The 16,628-nt window shown below is 49.4% G+C and overlaps 1 protein-coding gene across 3 annotated transcripts; it reads right to left on the reverse strand.

Moving 5' to 3' along the window:
* Positions 1-8,247: 8,247 nt before the first annotated feature.
* On the reverse strand, positions 8,248-10,736 carry CLPS (colipase). Of its 3 annotated transcripts, XM_027524460.1 has the most exons (3): positions 10,579-10,736; positions 8,949-9,071; positions 8,248-8,527 (listed from the first exon to the last, which is right to left on the reverse strand). In XM_027524460.1, the coding sequence occupies exons 1-3, from the start codon at positions 10,660-10,662 to the stop codon at positions 8,396-8,398; spliced, it is 339 nt and encodes a 112-aa protein (XP_027380261.1). In that variant the 5' UTR covers positions 10,663-10,736; the 3' UTR covers positions 8,248-8,395. The 3 variants fall into 3 exon arrangements, with proteins under 3 accessions (XP_027380261.1, XP_027380260.1, XP_027380262.1); XM_027524459.1 differs by having other exon boundaries at positions 8,266-9,071; positions 10,579-10,722; XM_027524461.1 differs by lacking the exon at positions 8,949-9,071 and having other exon boundaries at positions 8,396-8,527; positions 10,579-10,662.
* Positions 10,737-16,628: the final 5,892 nt, after the last annotated feature.

Genomic DNA, 16,628 nt, shown 5'->3' on the forward strand with positions numbered 1-16,628 from the left:
AAACAGCAATGACTTGCTACTATGTATAAAATAGATAACCAAGGAGGACCTACTGTATAACACAAGGAACTCTACTCAATGCTCTGTGGTGACCTCAATAGGAAGGAAATCCAAAAAAGAGGGGATATATATATATACACACACATACATATAGCTGATTCACTTTGCTGCATAGTAGAAACTAACACAAATTGTAAAGCAATTATTCTCCAATAAAAATTTAAAAACAAAAAAAGCAGTAGTGACTGCCTAATTTTATTTTATATGTGGACCATATCTGCCTAACTGTTTCCCTATGAGTAGACAATAAGATCATTTCCAAGTCCAAACCATCTGTGGTCTGTAGGACACAACTTCATGGCTGCAAAAGCAAAATCCTGTTCTAATGATGGCTTCAGCAAGCTGGATGCTTTGTCTCTCACCTGGTGGTTGGGGGGAGGCTGGCTGAGGCTCTGCTGGGAGAGGTCATGCATGCCCCCACTTCCTTCCACCTTCTTGCTCAGTCATCTGCTGCTCTGTTTCCTTCCATTTTTCCCCTTAATTTTTTACAACACAGCACACATAGCAACATCATATTGATATAGCACCTTGGCATAAGAGTAGAAGGGTCTCGGGGCCCTAAAGAGGCTCTCCTGAGGGCAGAAGGCATCCATATCTCTAGACACACTAGTTGGGAAGCTCTGCCTCAGATTGTTTCTTTCCTTCTATAGTCAGAGATAGTGCACCACCTTACCTGCTGGGTCCACCTTCCAGTTAGATGAAAGGGGGTAGAGGGGCAGCAGGCAGCTCACCCTTCCTAAAAGGGCAGCAGGAATTACTTTCACTTACACCCCACTAGGCAAAAGTTGGTGAGCCACTAGTCAGATGGTAAAGAATCTGCCTGCAGTGTGGCAGACCTGGGTTCAATCTCTGGGTGAGGAAGATGCCCTGGAGAAGGAAATGGCAATCCACTCCAGTATTCTTGCCTGGAAAATTCCATGGCCAGAGGAGCCTGGCTGACTACCGTCCATGGAGTCACAAAGAGTCAGACAAGACTGAGAGACTAACATGTTCACTTTCAGGCAAAAGTTAGTCACGTGGCTGCAGCTAGCTGCAAGGGAGGCTGGGAAATGTAGTTTTCATCTGGACATCCATGTGCCCAGCTAAAGCTTGGGGAGTTCTGTTATTAAAGGACAAAAGGACAAAATGTGGGAGCAATTTGCTGTCACAAAACCCTTTATTATTTTTTTAATAAGCCAGGAGAGCTTGGCTCCCAGGACCCAGAGCTAATGACTGTTGCTGCTGCTACTGCTGCTGCCAAGTCGCTTCAGTCGTGTCCGACTCTGTGCAACCCCATAGATGGCAGCCCACCAGGCTCCCCCATCCCTGGGATTCTCCAGGCAAGAACACTGGAGTAGGTTGCCATTTCCTTCTCCAATGCATGAAAGTGAAAAGTGAAAGTGAAGTCACTCAGTCGTGTCCGACTCTAGTGACCTCATGGACTGCAGCCTACCAGACTCCTCTGTCCATGGGATTTTCCAGGCAAAAGTACTGGAGTGGGGTGCCATTTCCTTCTCCAATGCATGAAAGTGAAAAGTGAAAGGGAAGTCGCTCAGTTGTGTCCGCCTCCTAGCGACCCCATGGACTGCAGCCCACCAGGCTCCTCCGTCCATGGGATTTGCCAGGCAAGAGTACTAGAGTGGGGTGCCATTGCCTTAGGCAGCTCTAATCAGGTTGTTTTGTTCTTGATTTGTAGTTCTTCATATATTTTGGATAGTCACGCCTTATTGGACATATCATTTGCAAATATCTTCTCCCATTTTCAGTACGTTGTCTTTTCATTTTTTTCCTGAAGATTTCCTTTGCTGTGCATAAGTAAGTTTTTATCTGCTATAGTCCCATTTGTTTATTTTTGCTTTTGTTTCCCTTGCCTGAAGAGTCACAACTATTAATAGAAAGATACTGCAAAGACCAGTGCAAACACTTGTCTATGTTTTCTTCTAGAATTTTATGATTTCAGGTAGGGAGACTTCTTTGGGGGAGGGGCATGCTGCATGGCTTGCAGGATCTTAGTTCCCTGATCAGGAAAGGAACTCATGCCCCTTACAGGGGAGACATGGAGCCCTAACTGATAGATGGCTAGGGAAGTCCCAAGGAAGACTCCATTTTTGATTGGGCAATGATATCTTCTGAGCCTTCACACCCCTTTTGCCCCACATCTAGGCCAGCCAATAATAGCCCCCCTCCCTCCCTTGGTGCTGGTGGGAGAAGCAAACTACACAAACCCCAGCCTGCTTGGGAGAACCGTCACCCTGGCCCCATCTCCTAGCTGCAGTAAAAGTCAAAGCCGCCCACCCCTTCATCCTTACCACTCAGACCCCCTTGCGCCTGCCCTGCTGTCTCTGGAAAGGTCCATTATTTGAGTAGTAAACCTTTTCATACTGTTTTGATATATGTGACATCATCCATTCCAACATCCAAACCAGTTCTGGGTGGGGGTTGATTTCGTCCTCCAAGAGGCACCCAGAAAACGTGGATTGCTCAATTGATTTTCAGAAACTATGACTTCAGTTTCTCCAGTTCTCGTTCCCTGCCATGGCTGGGTGACCAAGGGAAGCTCTGTGGCTGGGAGAGGCCTGAATGGCTCAGTCACCACATGGTGGATGGTGGCCCTGGAGAATGTCCTGATTCACAGCCGACTTTGCACAAGCAAGACACCCACTTGTGTTGTGTTAAGCCTCTGTGCCTCCTGGGTGGTCTGTTTCCGCAGCGTTTCCTTTCCTGCCATGATTATTGTATGTTAGAGCTGACTTTGCACAAGCAAGACACCCACTTGTGTTGTGTTAAGCCTCTGTGCCTCCTGGGTGGTCTGTTTCCGCAGTGTTTCCTTTCCTGCCATGATTACTGTATGTTAGAATGTCTTGCCCCTCTACCCACAGCATTACCACCTGTTTCCATTCTCAAGACTCAGGCACTTTGTTCTGATTATCTGCCGCCAGACCCACTCCCAGTTTGTGTGTTCTGAGCTTGTAATCCTCGTGCTCACCGAGAAGGCCCACAGAAATGTGTTCAGGTGACCGCACTTTCACAGGAGGGGGAGTTACTGAAATTCTCATTGAAGGTCTCCGGAGGTAGGGAGTGGAAAGGTAAAAACCAGAGTCTAATCTTCTGTTGTTTGATAGCTTGGTGACTTTGGGAGGTTTGGCGACTTCTCTGGGCCTTAGTCACCTCATCTGTGAAACAAATATTCACAATGCTATTTGTTAACAGTAATATACAATCAGATAGGATGAGAGAGTCTTTTGAGATCGTTCTGAGACCTTCTAACTGTATAGATAATGACAACAGCCTCTATTGATTGGGTGCCTACTCATAGTAAAATACCTGTTATTTAAGCATTGCGTCACTCCTATGATATACTGTTATTATGTCCTATTTTGCAGATGGGGAAACTAGGTTCAAAGAGGTTTAGAAGTCCGCCAAAAGCACACAGCCAGTAGATAGCAGAGCTATCTGAATCCAGATCTATCTTGCTGGTGCCAGAGCCCAAGCACATGGACTGGCTACTCTGCCAGCAGCAAGACAAGCACAGTGGACGGTCCAGGAAGCAGCTTGGGGAACATCTGCTTCATCCCCATTGCTTGGTCCTCTGTCCCTTTGGTCTGGGAGCTGGCACTGTTGGCCTCTCCCTCTCAAGCCCAGGACTGGGCATTCATACCTCATTACCTACCCACCAGGCCTCAGTCACGTGGAAGATGCAGGGTTTTTAGCTGGAACATAGAGGCGGCTGCTCCTGGTCCTCCACTTCCTCCTCTCCTTTTTCTTCCTCCTCACTGGGGAGGAAATCAAAAGTTTGGGAGGGAACCTAGAGGGTACACTATCTACCACTATCCTAAGACTCTGTTTGGGAAGGGTGGGTGGACCCAGAGGCTTCTGTGGGTGAAAGCCGGAAGTTGGGGGGCAGCAGGGAGTGCTGGGTGTTTGGGGGGACAAAGAAAGCTCATCTGGATCATGGGAGCCCTGCTGGGGCACCGCTGATGGTCTTGCAGAGGTGAACGCAACAGAGCACTCCTTTCCAAGGAGTGCTATCGCTCACGTCTGGTAAGAGTCATAGACGTTCGTCTCCCCTCACGTTTTATTGAGCACTTAGTACATATAAAGGATTTTGCTAGGTGCTAGCGATAGGTCTGTGAACAAGACACAAAAATCCTTGCCCTGGGAGAGCTGACGTTCTACTGTAGGGGGTAAATAAGTAAAATATTAATATATGCCAGGTGATCAACATCTGAGGACAAAAAAAAAAAAAATAAGAAAGGGGCTTCAGGAGTTGTGGTGTGAGGAGAGGGTATTCAGGGAAGACATTACTAACAATGCGAAATTTAAGCAAAGATCTAAAGGGAGTGAATGAGGATTAGTCAGTCAGTCGTGTCCTACTCTCTACGACTCCATCAACTGCAGCCTGCCAGGCTCCTTTCTCCGTGGGATTCTCCAGGCAAGAATACTGAAGTGGGTCGCCATTTCCTTCTCCAGGGGAATCTTCCCAACCCAGGGATCAAACCCACACTGCAGGCAAATTCTTTACCATCTGAACCACCAGGCCTTTCCTAAAGGGAGCCAGGCAGGCAGGAGAAGGAGTTGCCCAGGTGGAGGAACAGCCAGGGCAAAAGTCTAGGGAGGGACCTTGCCTGGCATATTCAGAAACAGCAAAGAGGAGTGAGAGAGAATGGAAATGTTAGAAGAGGTTAGAGAGGTCAAAGGAACATTACAGTATTCTTTATTCAGCAGTTCTGCTCTCAGCACCTACTGTGTGTGAGAAATAGAACTGTGATCATGAGTGCAAAAATCACTGCCTTCCTGGAGTTGAGGGGGATAGAAAAATTTAAAAACAGGATAAAGAAGATAAATTCAGAGTCATATACGATGTGAACACGGCAAACCCAGGTGATGGGCCTGCTCCAGCTGGGTGTCCGAGAGGGCTGCAGCCTGGGGCAGGAGAGGGAAGCAGCCAGACAGGGCTCCCGGGGCGGGACACGCGGAGCAGGGCAGGCAGTTGTTGGTTTTGTTTCAGCTGGAGCCCCAGGGCCTGCACACAGTAGGCGCTCAGTATTTGCTCCTTGAAAGACTACTGACATTGTCGGACAGAGGGCTGATGGATGGCAGTGATAATGTCATAAGCCCCAGCCCTGGGGACCGTTGACGTGTGAGCGTGTGCACGTCTGGGGGGTGCAGATGACAATTCTGTGGGGCAGGCAGGTGGGTCTGGCCCACTCTCCTGTGCACCAGGGGAGAAGCTACCTATCTGGGGGACACTGTGGGCAAATCTTCCAAAACTGCTTAGTCCCCTCTAGGCACAAGTCAGGTCCCACGGACACCTTGTGTCCCCCGAACCCCAGCCACACAGACGCCCCTGGGGCCTGAGAGACTGCCCAGCCTGGCAGGTGGAGGGGGCGGTGTGGGAGAAGGAGGCAGGCCAGGCTGTCTCCCCGCAGGACACGGGGGAGATTTGCTTCCAGAAGAAGGGGTGCAAGAGTGGGTGCTGCCCCCGGTCTGCTGAGAACTGCGAGTTGTACTGCACCGTAAGGGGGTCCAAGGGCAGGACGTGTACCCAGGGGTGGGTGTCGGGGCCTCGGGGGAGCTGAGGGGGAGAGACCCACAGAAGGCGGAACTGGAGCGCACCCAGGGGCCAGGGGAAGGAGGGAGGGGTAGGTGGGCGGAAACAACTGGGGAATTCTCTGCTGGGGGAGACTTCGGACAGACCCAAGGTGGGTTCCTCCCCCCAGGGGCGTGGAATCCTGGATGGTGGGGCAGGGATGGGGTCCGGCGATGCTTCTTTTTCTAACATGGGTTCCCGTTCTCCGGGGGTCTTCTCAGCAGACCCTGAAGAAGCACGGTCAATGGCACAGTTTAGGTCTGGCCCTAATCCTGGGTCTTCCTCTGCCTTAACCACCCTCATCCCAAGCCCCAGGAGTTCTGCTGTGGCTTCCTGGGAGGAAGTGGACTGAGAGAGGAACTGAGTGTGCTGGAGAGGGGAGCTGATTGACCCATGAGAGGATTTAAGGAGAGGAGATGGGGCCCCCTCTCAGTGTTCATCCACTTAGGACTGGTAGGTGGGATAACAGGGGAAAGCCAATGCCAGGGGCGGAGTGAGGAGGGCACTGTGCAACCCTAGAGGTCAGCCTGGAGGAGGTGACCAGAGGCACAGACTCAGAGCAGCTGGGCGAGAAGGTCCTTTATGCCCAGGCTCCTCTGCTGTGCACAAGTCGAGGGCCCCCGAGCTGGGTTGTGCTGAAGGTGGGGGCTGCCCCCAGAGCAGCCCTCAAGGCTGAGGTCAAAGTGCCGCCTTTCCCTGGCATTCCTCGGCCTGGATAACAGGTATCCCTGCCAGCTGGACCTGACTTGTATATTTCCAAAGAATCAGAAATAGTTTAAAATCATCTATAGCCATTGTAAGAAAATTGAAAAAAAGAAGCCAGCTGAGAAAGCTTTCTTTTAATGATCGCTCTTCGTTGCCTCCTCCCACTTCTCCACCTACTCCTGTGCCACCCAGACTGTGTGTTCCTTTGCCCAGTTCCCAGAGCCTCCCCCAAGGGGGAGGGGCTAGGAGGGAGAGATGATGCACTATCACTGAGATAAAAAGCTTGCAATGTTGCTGGCAGCCATTGCCCCCCTTCCTTGCAAAACCCCAGAATTGTTTGGGCAGGCCACATTCCCAGCCCTGGAGCAGGATTGTAATTAGCCTAAGCCAGTTGTGGCAATCCCATTCTCTTTGCCCAATACTTGCTTTTCCAGCCTCCCTTGCAACTAGCGGTGGTCAGGTGACCCAGCTGTAGCTGTGCAGATATGGAGACGTCAGCCTAGAAATATTAGGGGAAGATAAGGAGGTACCCCGGGAGAGGCACTCTGTCCTTGCCCCCATCCCCAACCCAGCCTCTGTCCCCAGGCTTTCTAACTTAGCAGATGGTGAGAGGATCTGATGTTAGGAGCCCCTGTGAAGGCATTGGCTGAGAGGAGCTGGCACCCAAACACATGCCAACACTTTCATCTCCAGACTTCTTCATGCCTGAGAAATATATGCCCCTTTTGTTTGTGCCATAATTACTTGGGTTTTCCTTATTCACAGCTGAATCCAGACTTATCACATAAACCTAATGGTTACTCTTGAGGATTCATTATCCCAGAACTACAGAATCCCGGGGCGGGCAGAGCACCTGTTTCATTCAGCTCACCCTCCCCCATTTATGTGAATCTCCTCTCCAGCATCGCCACCGAGGGTCACTGAACTTCCACTTGCACATCTGAGTGCCCAGCATCCCAAGACTCTCTAAGGAAGCCCAGGTTTGATGGCTCCAGTGGGTATAAGGTTTTTATATTAAGTCAAAACTAAATTCCTTTTGAAAGTGAAAGTGATAGTCGCTCAGTTGTTCTTTGCGACCCCATGGACTGTGGCCCACCAGGCTCCTCTGTCCATGGGATTCTCCAGGCAAGAACACTGGAGTAGGTTGCCATTCCCTTCTTCAGGGGATCTTCCTGACCAAGGGATCAAACCCCAGTCTCCTGCATTTGCAGGCAGATTCTTTGCTGTCTGAGCCACCAGGGAAGCCCTTTCCTTTTAATTCCACCCATTTGTCTTAGTGTGAGTAACTGGGAAAGAACAGGAAATTGTATAAAGGGTTGGGGGTGGAGTTGGGTGGATTTAGTGCCAACTTTTTCTAATTACATAACATTGAGCAAGTTACTTAACAACTCTGAACCTTAGTTTCTTTTATCTATAAAGGGGAGACAATGAGTTCTCCTTCCCAAGGCTGTTGTGAGAATTTGCTGGCCACAGAGTAAGGCTGCAGCGATTGTTCGTGATCTCTTTAACACAGACTGTGTCAGCTAGCTGTCATCTCTGAGTTTGGCCCAGGAAAGGGGTGAGAGACCAGGAGAAGGGACTGGTAAGTTTTGATGCAGGGCAAAGAATATGGGCCATTATAACTCCCCACCAGAGATGTGTGTGTGTGCATGTGTGTGTGTGTGTGTGTGCATGCGTGTCTGCCTGCCTGCCTGAGAACTTGGGGAGCAAGGAGGGCCTCCCAGGGAGCTGCAATGCTCCTTAGAAACGGAGAGGTTCCTAGCCTGACTGGTCTTGTTTCACAACCTTGTCTCCAGCCTGTCAGCCTTGTTCTGTCTGGCCCCCTGGACCTGTTCCTCCTTTTCAGATGACTCCTGCCTGATGTGCAAGAAGCTTGATGTAACAGCAAGGAAGACGCTGACTCAGCAAGAGTATCCAGGTGACTGGGGAAGGTTTGCAAGAGGGGCTTTAATTGCCAAGAACCCAGTTAGAAGGCAGAGATGCTGGTCGAGGCGGTGGCCAGCCAGGAGCGGGTCCTGGTGGAGGAGTGTCCTGGGGTGTGCCGGCCCTGGGTGAGCTTGCTTACTCTGTGGCACGTCCGAGATCAAGGCAGACGCCAAAGTTGGTGTTGGTGATGGAGCCCACGATGGTTTTGTCGACGTTGCAGGTCAGGCCCCGCTCACAGGGACACTTGTAGTAAATCCCATAGAGCGTCTGCAGAGACAGGGTGGTCACAGACTGTGCGGGCCAGCTGCCCCAGATGGCGCTTCTCCTTCGTGCCTCCTCGGGGGGGTGCGGGGGGTGCTGTGGGCCTGGAGGACCTGGGTTCTGCTGTCCACTGTGTGGCTCTTACTAACTTGGTCTCTCTGAGGAGCGTCTGTTTACCCACCCATGAAATAGGATGGGTAACACCTCGCTGCCCCGCCCACATCACCGGTCGGTTGTGAGGCTCGAGAGCGGATGGGATGGGAAAGGGCTTTGAAGTGTGCTGCCCTCCCTTCACCTCCAGCATTCGGTGTCCAGACTGACCCTCTTCCCTGAGCCCACCCCCAAGCCTCGAGGGCCCTCCCCACGCTGAGCTGTACCTCCCCAGCTGTCTCTGCCACCCCCCAACACCCTGCCCGCCGGCACTCACAAAGGCGGAGCACTCGCTGTTCTCGCTGGCCTTGGGTGCGCAGCGGGCCAGGCTCAGGCCGTCTTCCCGGTGGCAGCACTTGCTGGTGCACTGGGCGCTGTTCAGGCAGAGCTCACCCTCATCCTGCCAGGGGGCAGCCAGTCAGCCCGGCCTCCTCCCTTTGGTCCCCTGTCCATGCAGACCCCCAACTCACCACCCGCTACTGACGACAGGGCCTCACACCATGGTGGGCTGGTATGAAGAAATCCAACCCCCGGGGCTGGAGGCCTCTGCCCACCCCGACCCCTTGACCCACCCGCATGAGACACAAGCAGTGTGGCATTGTGAAAGTAGCCCTGGGTGGGGACAGGACACCCAACTCCTCGGACTGGCTGTGCTACCAGCTCCTTGGGTGACCCTGGGCCAGTCTCTGTCCCCTTCTATGCCTCAGTGTTCCCATCTGGAATGGTCACCTGTGGCCCCCCAAAGGGGGTCTCCAAACCTCCCTGGGTCCCCCAGTCCTTCAAGGAGCCTGTGAAAGTTGAGAACCATCTCCTGGGAAACTCCTCCCTCCACAGACTCTTACAGGTAATCGCAGGGCCATCCCGGCCCCTCTGAACCCACGCCTGGCCCTGAGTTAAGAACCTGCAAACTGGGTTCCTAATCCAAAGGGCTCTTGCAGTGCCCTCTTGTGGAAAGGCCATGTGGACAGTGGGGAGAGCCTGGCTCTGGAGCGGGCCAGTTGGTCGCCAGTCCCTGATCAAGGCTTTCCAGCTGTGCGACCTCAGGCAGGAGACTTAACCTTCCTCTAAGTCAGCTTTCCATGTGAAGACGGGATTGATTATGATAGTACCTATCTCACATGGCTCGTGTGTGTGTGTGTGTGTGTGTCCACGCGCATGTGTGCATATGCACACGCGGTGTCACTTCCGTCGTGTTTGACTCTTTGCAACCCCTCTGGACTGTAGCCCACCAGGCTCCTGTGTCCCTGGGATTCTCCAGGCAAGGATACTGGAGTGGGTTGCCATGCCCTCCTCCAGGGGATCTTCCCGACCCAGGGATCGAACCTGCGTCTCATACATCTGCACTGGCAGGTGGGTTCTTAACCACCAGCATCACCTCGGAAGCCCCATGTGGTTCTTACAAGGACTAAATAAGTAAGCAATCCTGAGGCATTTAGAGATGGACTGGTCAGTGTAGGTCAGAAGCCAGAATCACTGGGGAAGCTTTTTAAACTACTGGATCTTCTGAGTCAGGGTTTCCGGGACGAGAGCCCAACACTCTGGATTTTTCTTTTTTCTTGCCTTGTTTCACGGCTTGTGGGATCTTAGGTCCCCAACCAGAGATTGAACCTGTGCCCCCGGGAGTGAAAGTGTGGAGTCCTAACCACTGGACCTCCAGGGAGCTCCGCTCTGGATTTTTATCAAGTTCCCTCAACCGGGTTGAACCATGCTCTGAGCATGCTCCACACGTGATCGGCCTTCTCTGGGGCCCTGGGGAAGGGGCAAGGGAGACAGGAGGTGGGCAGTCAAGGAAGAGATGTTTTACCTCCCAGCTCTTGGGCAGCTGATCCACCAGGGTTCAAAAAGCCAAGCTTAAAAAATATCCCACATGGGGGCCCAGATGCCTCCTGCCTGGAAGACCCTCTTACCAGGTTGATTATGATTCCCCGGGGGTCGGGAACCGCATAGGCTACTGCGAGGGTGACGAGCAGAAGGACAAGGACCTTCTCCATAATGAGCAGGCACAGCTGGTGTAGGTCGCAGCCGGCAGGTCAGGTCAGGTGGCAAAAGACGGAGCCAGAGCGGGTGGTGGGGCTATAAAAGAGGCCTTGTGCACATGTGACCCACCTTCCCAGTCCCACAGGGCCTGCCATGGGCAGAGGCCCAGCTGTGGCCAGCCTGCTGGGGTGGGGTCCTGATAAGCTACTGGGTGCCACCTGGCACCCGTACCTTTTGTGTGTGTGTGTGTGTGTGTGTGTGTGTTGGGGGTTGTGTGACATGGTGGCCTGGCTAAGAGAGGGGACTCAGGAGCACCTTTGCCTGTAGGAGGTATTAGCTGGGCAAGTTACCAGTTCTGTTTCAGTCTCCTTACCTGTCAACTGATAAGAGTTGTGAGCATTAACACGAAATTATGTTATGTTATGTTATACACAAAATACCTATAGCCTGGAACAGGGCTTTGCATATGAGCAGTACATGTTAGCTGCAGTACCTGCTCACTGCTGTTATTCACCTCTGGTGCCTTGAGCTCCCTGGCAGGGCTGGGACTTGGGTGAGGCAACAGAGACACCTAGAGTGTGAGCACCTCCTTTAACTTTCCCTCCTAGACCCCTCTCTTGCCTCACCCGAGTCTGGGTCCTGCTTTTGACCCCACCCAAACCCAGGTATGTGGCAGTATCAGGCTCAGGGGAGGAGGGGTCCCAGGCCCCCTTGGGCTTTTCCGGCAGGCCCAGGCGCCTGGGGCTGACCGGCTCTGTGGTCGCTGGCAGGTGGGTACCGCCTTGCTCTGGGCGTCCTGCTCTGGGTGTCCCGCCCTCCCAACCTCCCCCCGGGGGACGCCTGTAGGAGTGATTCTGGGACTCTCAGGAGGTCCTTCTCCAACAACTCTCTCCCGCTTCCTTTCCACTTCACTTAATATCTGCAGCCAGCATCAAAGACTCGCCCCTTTCGATAAAGCTTCCACTGTCTCCTCACCCTGTCCCCTACCCAAGGCCACGTGTGTGCCTGAGCAGTTGTTAGTCCTGGCTGAGGATGAAAAGGTCCCTTTGGCCTCTGCTGGCCCAGGGTGAAGGCTGGGAAGGGCACAGCTGCCTGAGTGTGCTCAGGTGTGGGATGGAGCGGCTTTCCCTGGAGGGCTGGCCATTGTAGCAGAGCACCCCTTCCCCACCCCAGGAAGTGGAAGACGGCCAACTTGGGGAGGTTCCCAGACTGGGTTGCCTTTATCCAGACAGACCTGACTTCAAAACTTACCATAATTAGCTGCACGCACTTGGACAGGTTATTTAAATTTGTAATCTCCATGAACCTGTTTTCTTATCGAGGCAAAGAGGTCAGTGGCTCTTAGGAAGGTCAGGATTGAATAAGACAGTGTATGTGAAACCCCACGGAAGTGCCTGACACATGGGGGGTGTTCAGGCAACATAGCGACCCTTCACCCTTATAGCACTGAGGGTGGCCTAGAGAAGAGCAGCTGAAGAAACCAACAAGGACGTCCTCAAAATGAGAGAAGCCCACCCAATTCCAGACACCTGGAAATGCCATTGATGAAAGAAACAGTCTTCTCTCATTTTTTTTTATGGGGCTCAGTGTTTTCAACCACTTTTCCCCATGAGCTTGTCCTGGCCCTTCCACCACACTGTTCCTTCTCCCAAGTCAAGATGAGGAGGCTGGGGAAGGAACTGGAACCCAAGAGCTCTTTCTATCAAAATGCATCAGTCCTAGTATAGCCAGCAGGTCATGGCCACCTTTCCAGAGGTGAAAGAATGCAGATTTTTCCATTCCAAACAAAGAATATAGCAAAAAGAACTTTGATAATGTTTGTGCTTCCAAAATACAAGCAAGAAGTAGTTAAGGACTTTTTTGTATCCAAACCTCATATGGTCTAACCACCCCTTCCCCAATCTAAAGAGTGTTTTGCTTTGGCTTTTTCCCCCTCAAAAAAGAATCGATTTCTGATTCCCACGTGCGATCATAGGCATTTCTCTCACATACATAATGCTGAATGAGGGACTTCCCTGGTGGTCCAGTGGGTAAGACTCTGCACTCCCAATGCAGGGGGCCCGTGTTCGATCCCTGCTCAGGGAACTAGATGCCACATCCCACAGCTAAAAGATTCCACATGCTGCAACTAAGACCCAGCACAGCCAAATAAATAAAACAGTTTAAAAAAAGAAACCCATATGAATATTGAATGAGAAAACCCGTGGACTAAAGAACACAGACGGTTTGATTCCATCTACATGAGATGGCTGTCTCACAGGAACCTCAGAAAGCAGGAGAGCCTTCTCTGAAAGGCAGGGGAAGTTCTGCTGATCAGGCTAAACAAAAGGTGTCTGCTAGTCCCGAAGAGCCTGGCCCCAGGCCTTTTCTGAAGGGGGGAACATACAGCCTCCACTCTGGAGAAGCTCCCAGCCCAATGGTGGAGATACAGGTCATGCCTTGTTGAACTTTCAATCTGATGGCGAGGACTGATCACAAAACTGAAGAAATTTAAGAGGAAACACAGGTTAACAGCACAATATGCTTAAGGCAGGGTTCTTTTTAATAGTGAAAAATGGGAAACTGTTGAAATACCCCCAAGAAGGGGGATAATTAAACAATTACATAAAGATTAAAGATCACGTTTTTGAAAAACTAGTAATGTGAGAAAACACTGATGGTGAAATGCTAAGTGAAAATAATTGGATACTAAATGTAAACTGGAGAAGGAAACGGCAACCCACTCCAGTATTCTTGTCTGGAAAATCCCATGAACAGAGGAACCTCACAGGCTATATAGTTCATGGGGTCGCAAAAAGTTGAACACGACTGAGCACAAATGTATATACATTATTATACAACTGTATAAAGCAATATGTCCAGAAGGAGGGGAATACACCAAAATGTTAACAGAGATAATAATAATAATAAACATTTTTGAGCATTTTTATATGTGAGGCCCTGGGTTAAACATTTTCCATATGTTATTTTACCTAACCCATATGTAATAGATACTATTATCATACTCATCTTATAGATGAATAAACTGAGGCTTAGGAAGCTAAACCCTCAGTTAACAAGTTCAAGTTCTGTTCAGTCACTCAGTTGTGTCTCTTTGCGACCCCATGGACTGCAGAATGCCAGGCTTCCTTGTCCATCACCAACTCCTGGAGTTCACTCAAACTCATGTCCATTGAGTTGGTGATCCATTGAGTTGGTGATGCCATCTAGCCATCTCATCCTCTGTTGTCCCCTTCTCCTCCAGCCTTCAATCTTTCCCAGCATCAGGGTCTTTGCCAATGAGTCAGCTCTTTGCATCATGCAGCTAAAGTATTGGAGTTTCAGCTTCAGCATCACTCCTTCCAATGAATATTCAGGCCTGATATCCTTTAGGACTGACTGGTTTGATTTCCTTACAGTCCAAGGGACTGTCAAGAATCTTTTCCAGTACCACAGTTCAAAAGCATCAATTCTTCACCACTCAGCTTTCTTTGTAGTCAAACTCTCATATCCATACATGACTACTGGAAAAACCATAGCATTGACTAGACGGACCTTTGTCAGCAAAGTAATGTCTTTGCTTTCTAATATGCTGTCTAGGTTGGTCATTGCTTTTCTTCCAAGGAGCAAGTGTCTTTTAATTTCATGGCTGCAATTACTATGTGCAGTGATCTTGGAGCCCAAAAAAATAAAGTCTGTCACTGTTTCCATTGTTTCCCCATCTATTTGCATTGAAGTGATGGGTCTGATACCATGATCTTCGTTTTCTGAATGTTGAGTTTTAAGCCTGATGTTTCGCTCTCCTCTTTCACCTGCATCAAAGAGCCTCTTCAGTTCTTCTTTGATTTCTGCCATAAGGGTGGTATCATCTGCATATCTGAGGTTATTGCTATTTCTCCCAGCAATCTTGATTCCAGCTTGTGCTTCATGCAGCCTGGCATTTCACTTGATGTACTCTGCGTATAAGTTAAATAAGCAGGGTGACAATATACAGCCTTGATGTACTCCTTTCCCAATTTGGAACCAGTCTGTTGTTCCATGTCCAGTTCTAACTGATGCTCCTCACCTGCATATAGGTTTCTCAGGAGGCAGGTAAGGTGGTCTGGTATTCCCATCTCTTGAAGAATTTCCCACAGTTTGTTGTGATCCACATAGTCAAAGGCTTTGGTGTAGTTAATAAAGCAGAAATAGATGTTTTTCTGGAACTTTCTTGCTTTTTTGACGACCAGTGGATGTTGGCAATTTGGTCTCTGGTTCCTCTGCCTTTTCTAAATCCAGCTTGTACATCTGAAAGTTCACATACTGTTGAAGCCTGGCTTGGAGAATTTTGAGAATTACTTTACTGGCATATGAGATGAGTACAATTGTGTGGTAGTTTGAACATTCTTTGGCATTGCCTTTCTTTGGGATTAGAATGAAATTAGATTAGAAATTAGAACAATTAGAATGGAATTAGAACAATTAGAATGAAAATTGACCTTTTCCAGTCCTCTGGTCATTGCTGAGTTTTCCAAATTTGTTGGCATATTGAGTGCAACACTTTCACAGCATCATCTTTCAGGATTTGAAATAGCTCAACTGGAATTCCATCACCTCCAAAGCTGATGGAATTCCATCAGCTTTGTTCATAGTGATGCTTCCTAAGGCCCACTTGACTTTGCATTCCAGGATGTCTGTCTCTAGGTGAGTGATCACATCATGGTGGTTATCTGGGTCATGAAGAAGTATAGTTCTTTTGTGTATTCTTGTCATCTCTTCTTAATATCTTCTGCTTTTGTTAGGTCCATACCATTTCTGTCCTTTATTGTGCCCATCTTTGCATGAAATGCTCCCTTGGTATCTCTGATTTTCTTGAAGAGATCTCTAGTTCTTTCCCATTCTATTGTTTTCCTCTATTTCTTTGCATTGATCACTGAGAAAGGCTTTCCTATCTCTCCTTGCTACTCTTTGGAACTTTGCATTCAAACAGGTATATCTTTTGGAGAAGGAAATGGCAACCCACTCCAGCGTTCTTGCCTGGAGAATCCCAGGGACAGGGGAGCCTGGTGGGCTGCCGTCTATGGGGTTGCACAGAGTCGGACACACTGAAGTGACTTAGCAGCAGCAGGTATATCTTTCCTTTTCTCCTTTGCCTTTAGCTTCTTTTCTTTTCTCAGCTATTTGTAAGGCCTCCTTAGACAACCATTTTGTCTTTTTGCATTTCTTTTTCATGGGTATGGTCTTGATCACTGCCTCCTGTACAATGTCACGAACTTCTGTCCATAGTTCTTCGGGCACTCTATCAGGTCTAATCCCTTGAATCTATTTGTCACTTCCATTTGAATCTATTTGTATAATTGTAAGGGATTTGATGTAGGTCATACCTGAATGGTCTAGTGGTTTTCCCTACTCTCTTCAATTTAAGTCTGAATTTTGAAATAAGGAGTTCATGATCTGAGCCATAGTCAGCTCCTGGTTTTGTTTTTGCTGAGTATATAGAGCTTCTCCATTTTGGCTGCAAAGAATATAATCAATCTGATTTCAAAATTGACCATCTAACTTGAGTCAGCTAACAAGTGCTGACTCAAATTCAGATCTATCTAAAGCTGAAGTGAATGTTGTGAAATGATTTTGTTTTTCCTTAGCTCCCATTTTGGGTTATGAGTGATTTTTATTCTTTTATGTAACTTTCTTGAATTTTCCTATGTATGTATATTAATCATGAATTTGCCTATACATTTAGGAAAAATACAGGTATTTTGAAAAAGAGGAGGGGAAAGGAATAAGCAAGGGTGTGGAGGAGGAGGGATGGACTGGGAATTTGGAGTTACTAGAGGCAAACTATTTCTACAGAATGGATAAACAAGAAGGTCCTACCGTACAGAACAGGAAACTACATTCAATATCCTGGGATAGGGACTTCCCTGCTGGTCCAGTGGCTAAGACTTCCATTCTCTGAACGCAGGGGCCTGGGTTGGATCCCCGCTCCCGCATGCCAAAACAAAGAGTTTGAATGGTGCAA

Source organism: Bos indicus x Bos taurus, chromosome 23, assembly GCF_003369695.1.
Source record: "Bos indicus x Bos taurus breed Angus x Brahman F1 hybrid chromosome 23, Bos_hybrid_MaternalHap_v2.0, whole genome shotgun sequence".
Lineage (NCBI taxonomy): Eukaryota > Metazoa > Chordata > Mammalia > Artiodactyla > Bovidae > Bos > Bos indicus x Bos taurus.

Coding starts and splice junctions, on each gene's coding strand:
- CLPS (XM_027524459.1), bottom strand. CDS start 10,662: ATGGAGAAGGTCCTTGTCCTTCTGCTCGTCACCCTCGCAGTAGCCTAT. Junction 9,072..10,578: donor GGGGAATCATAATCAACCTG/GTAAGAGGGTCT, acceptor GCCCCCTGGCAG/GATGAGGGTGAGCTCTGCCT.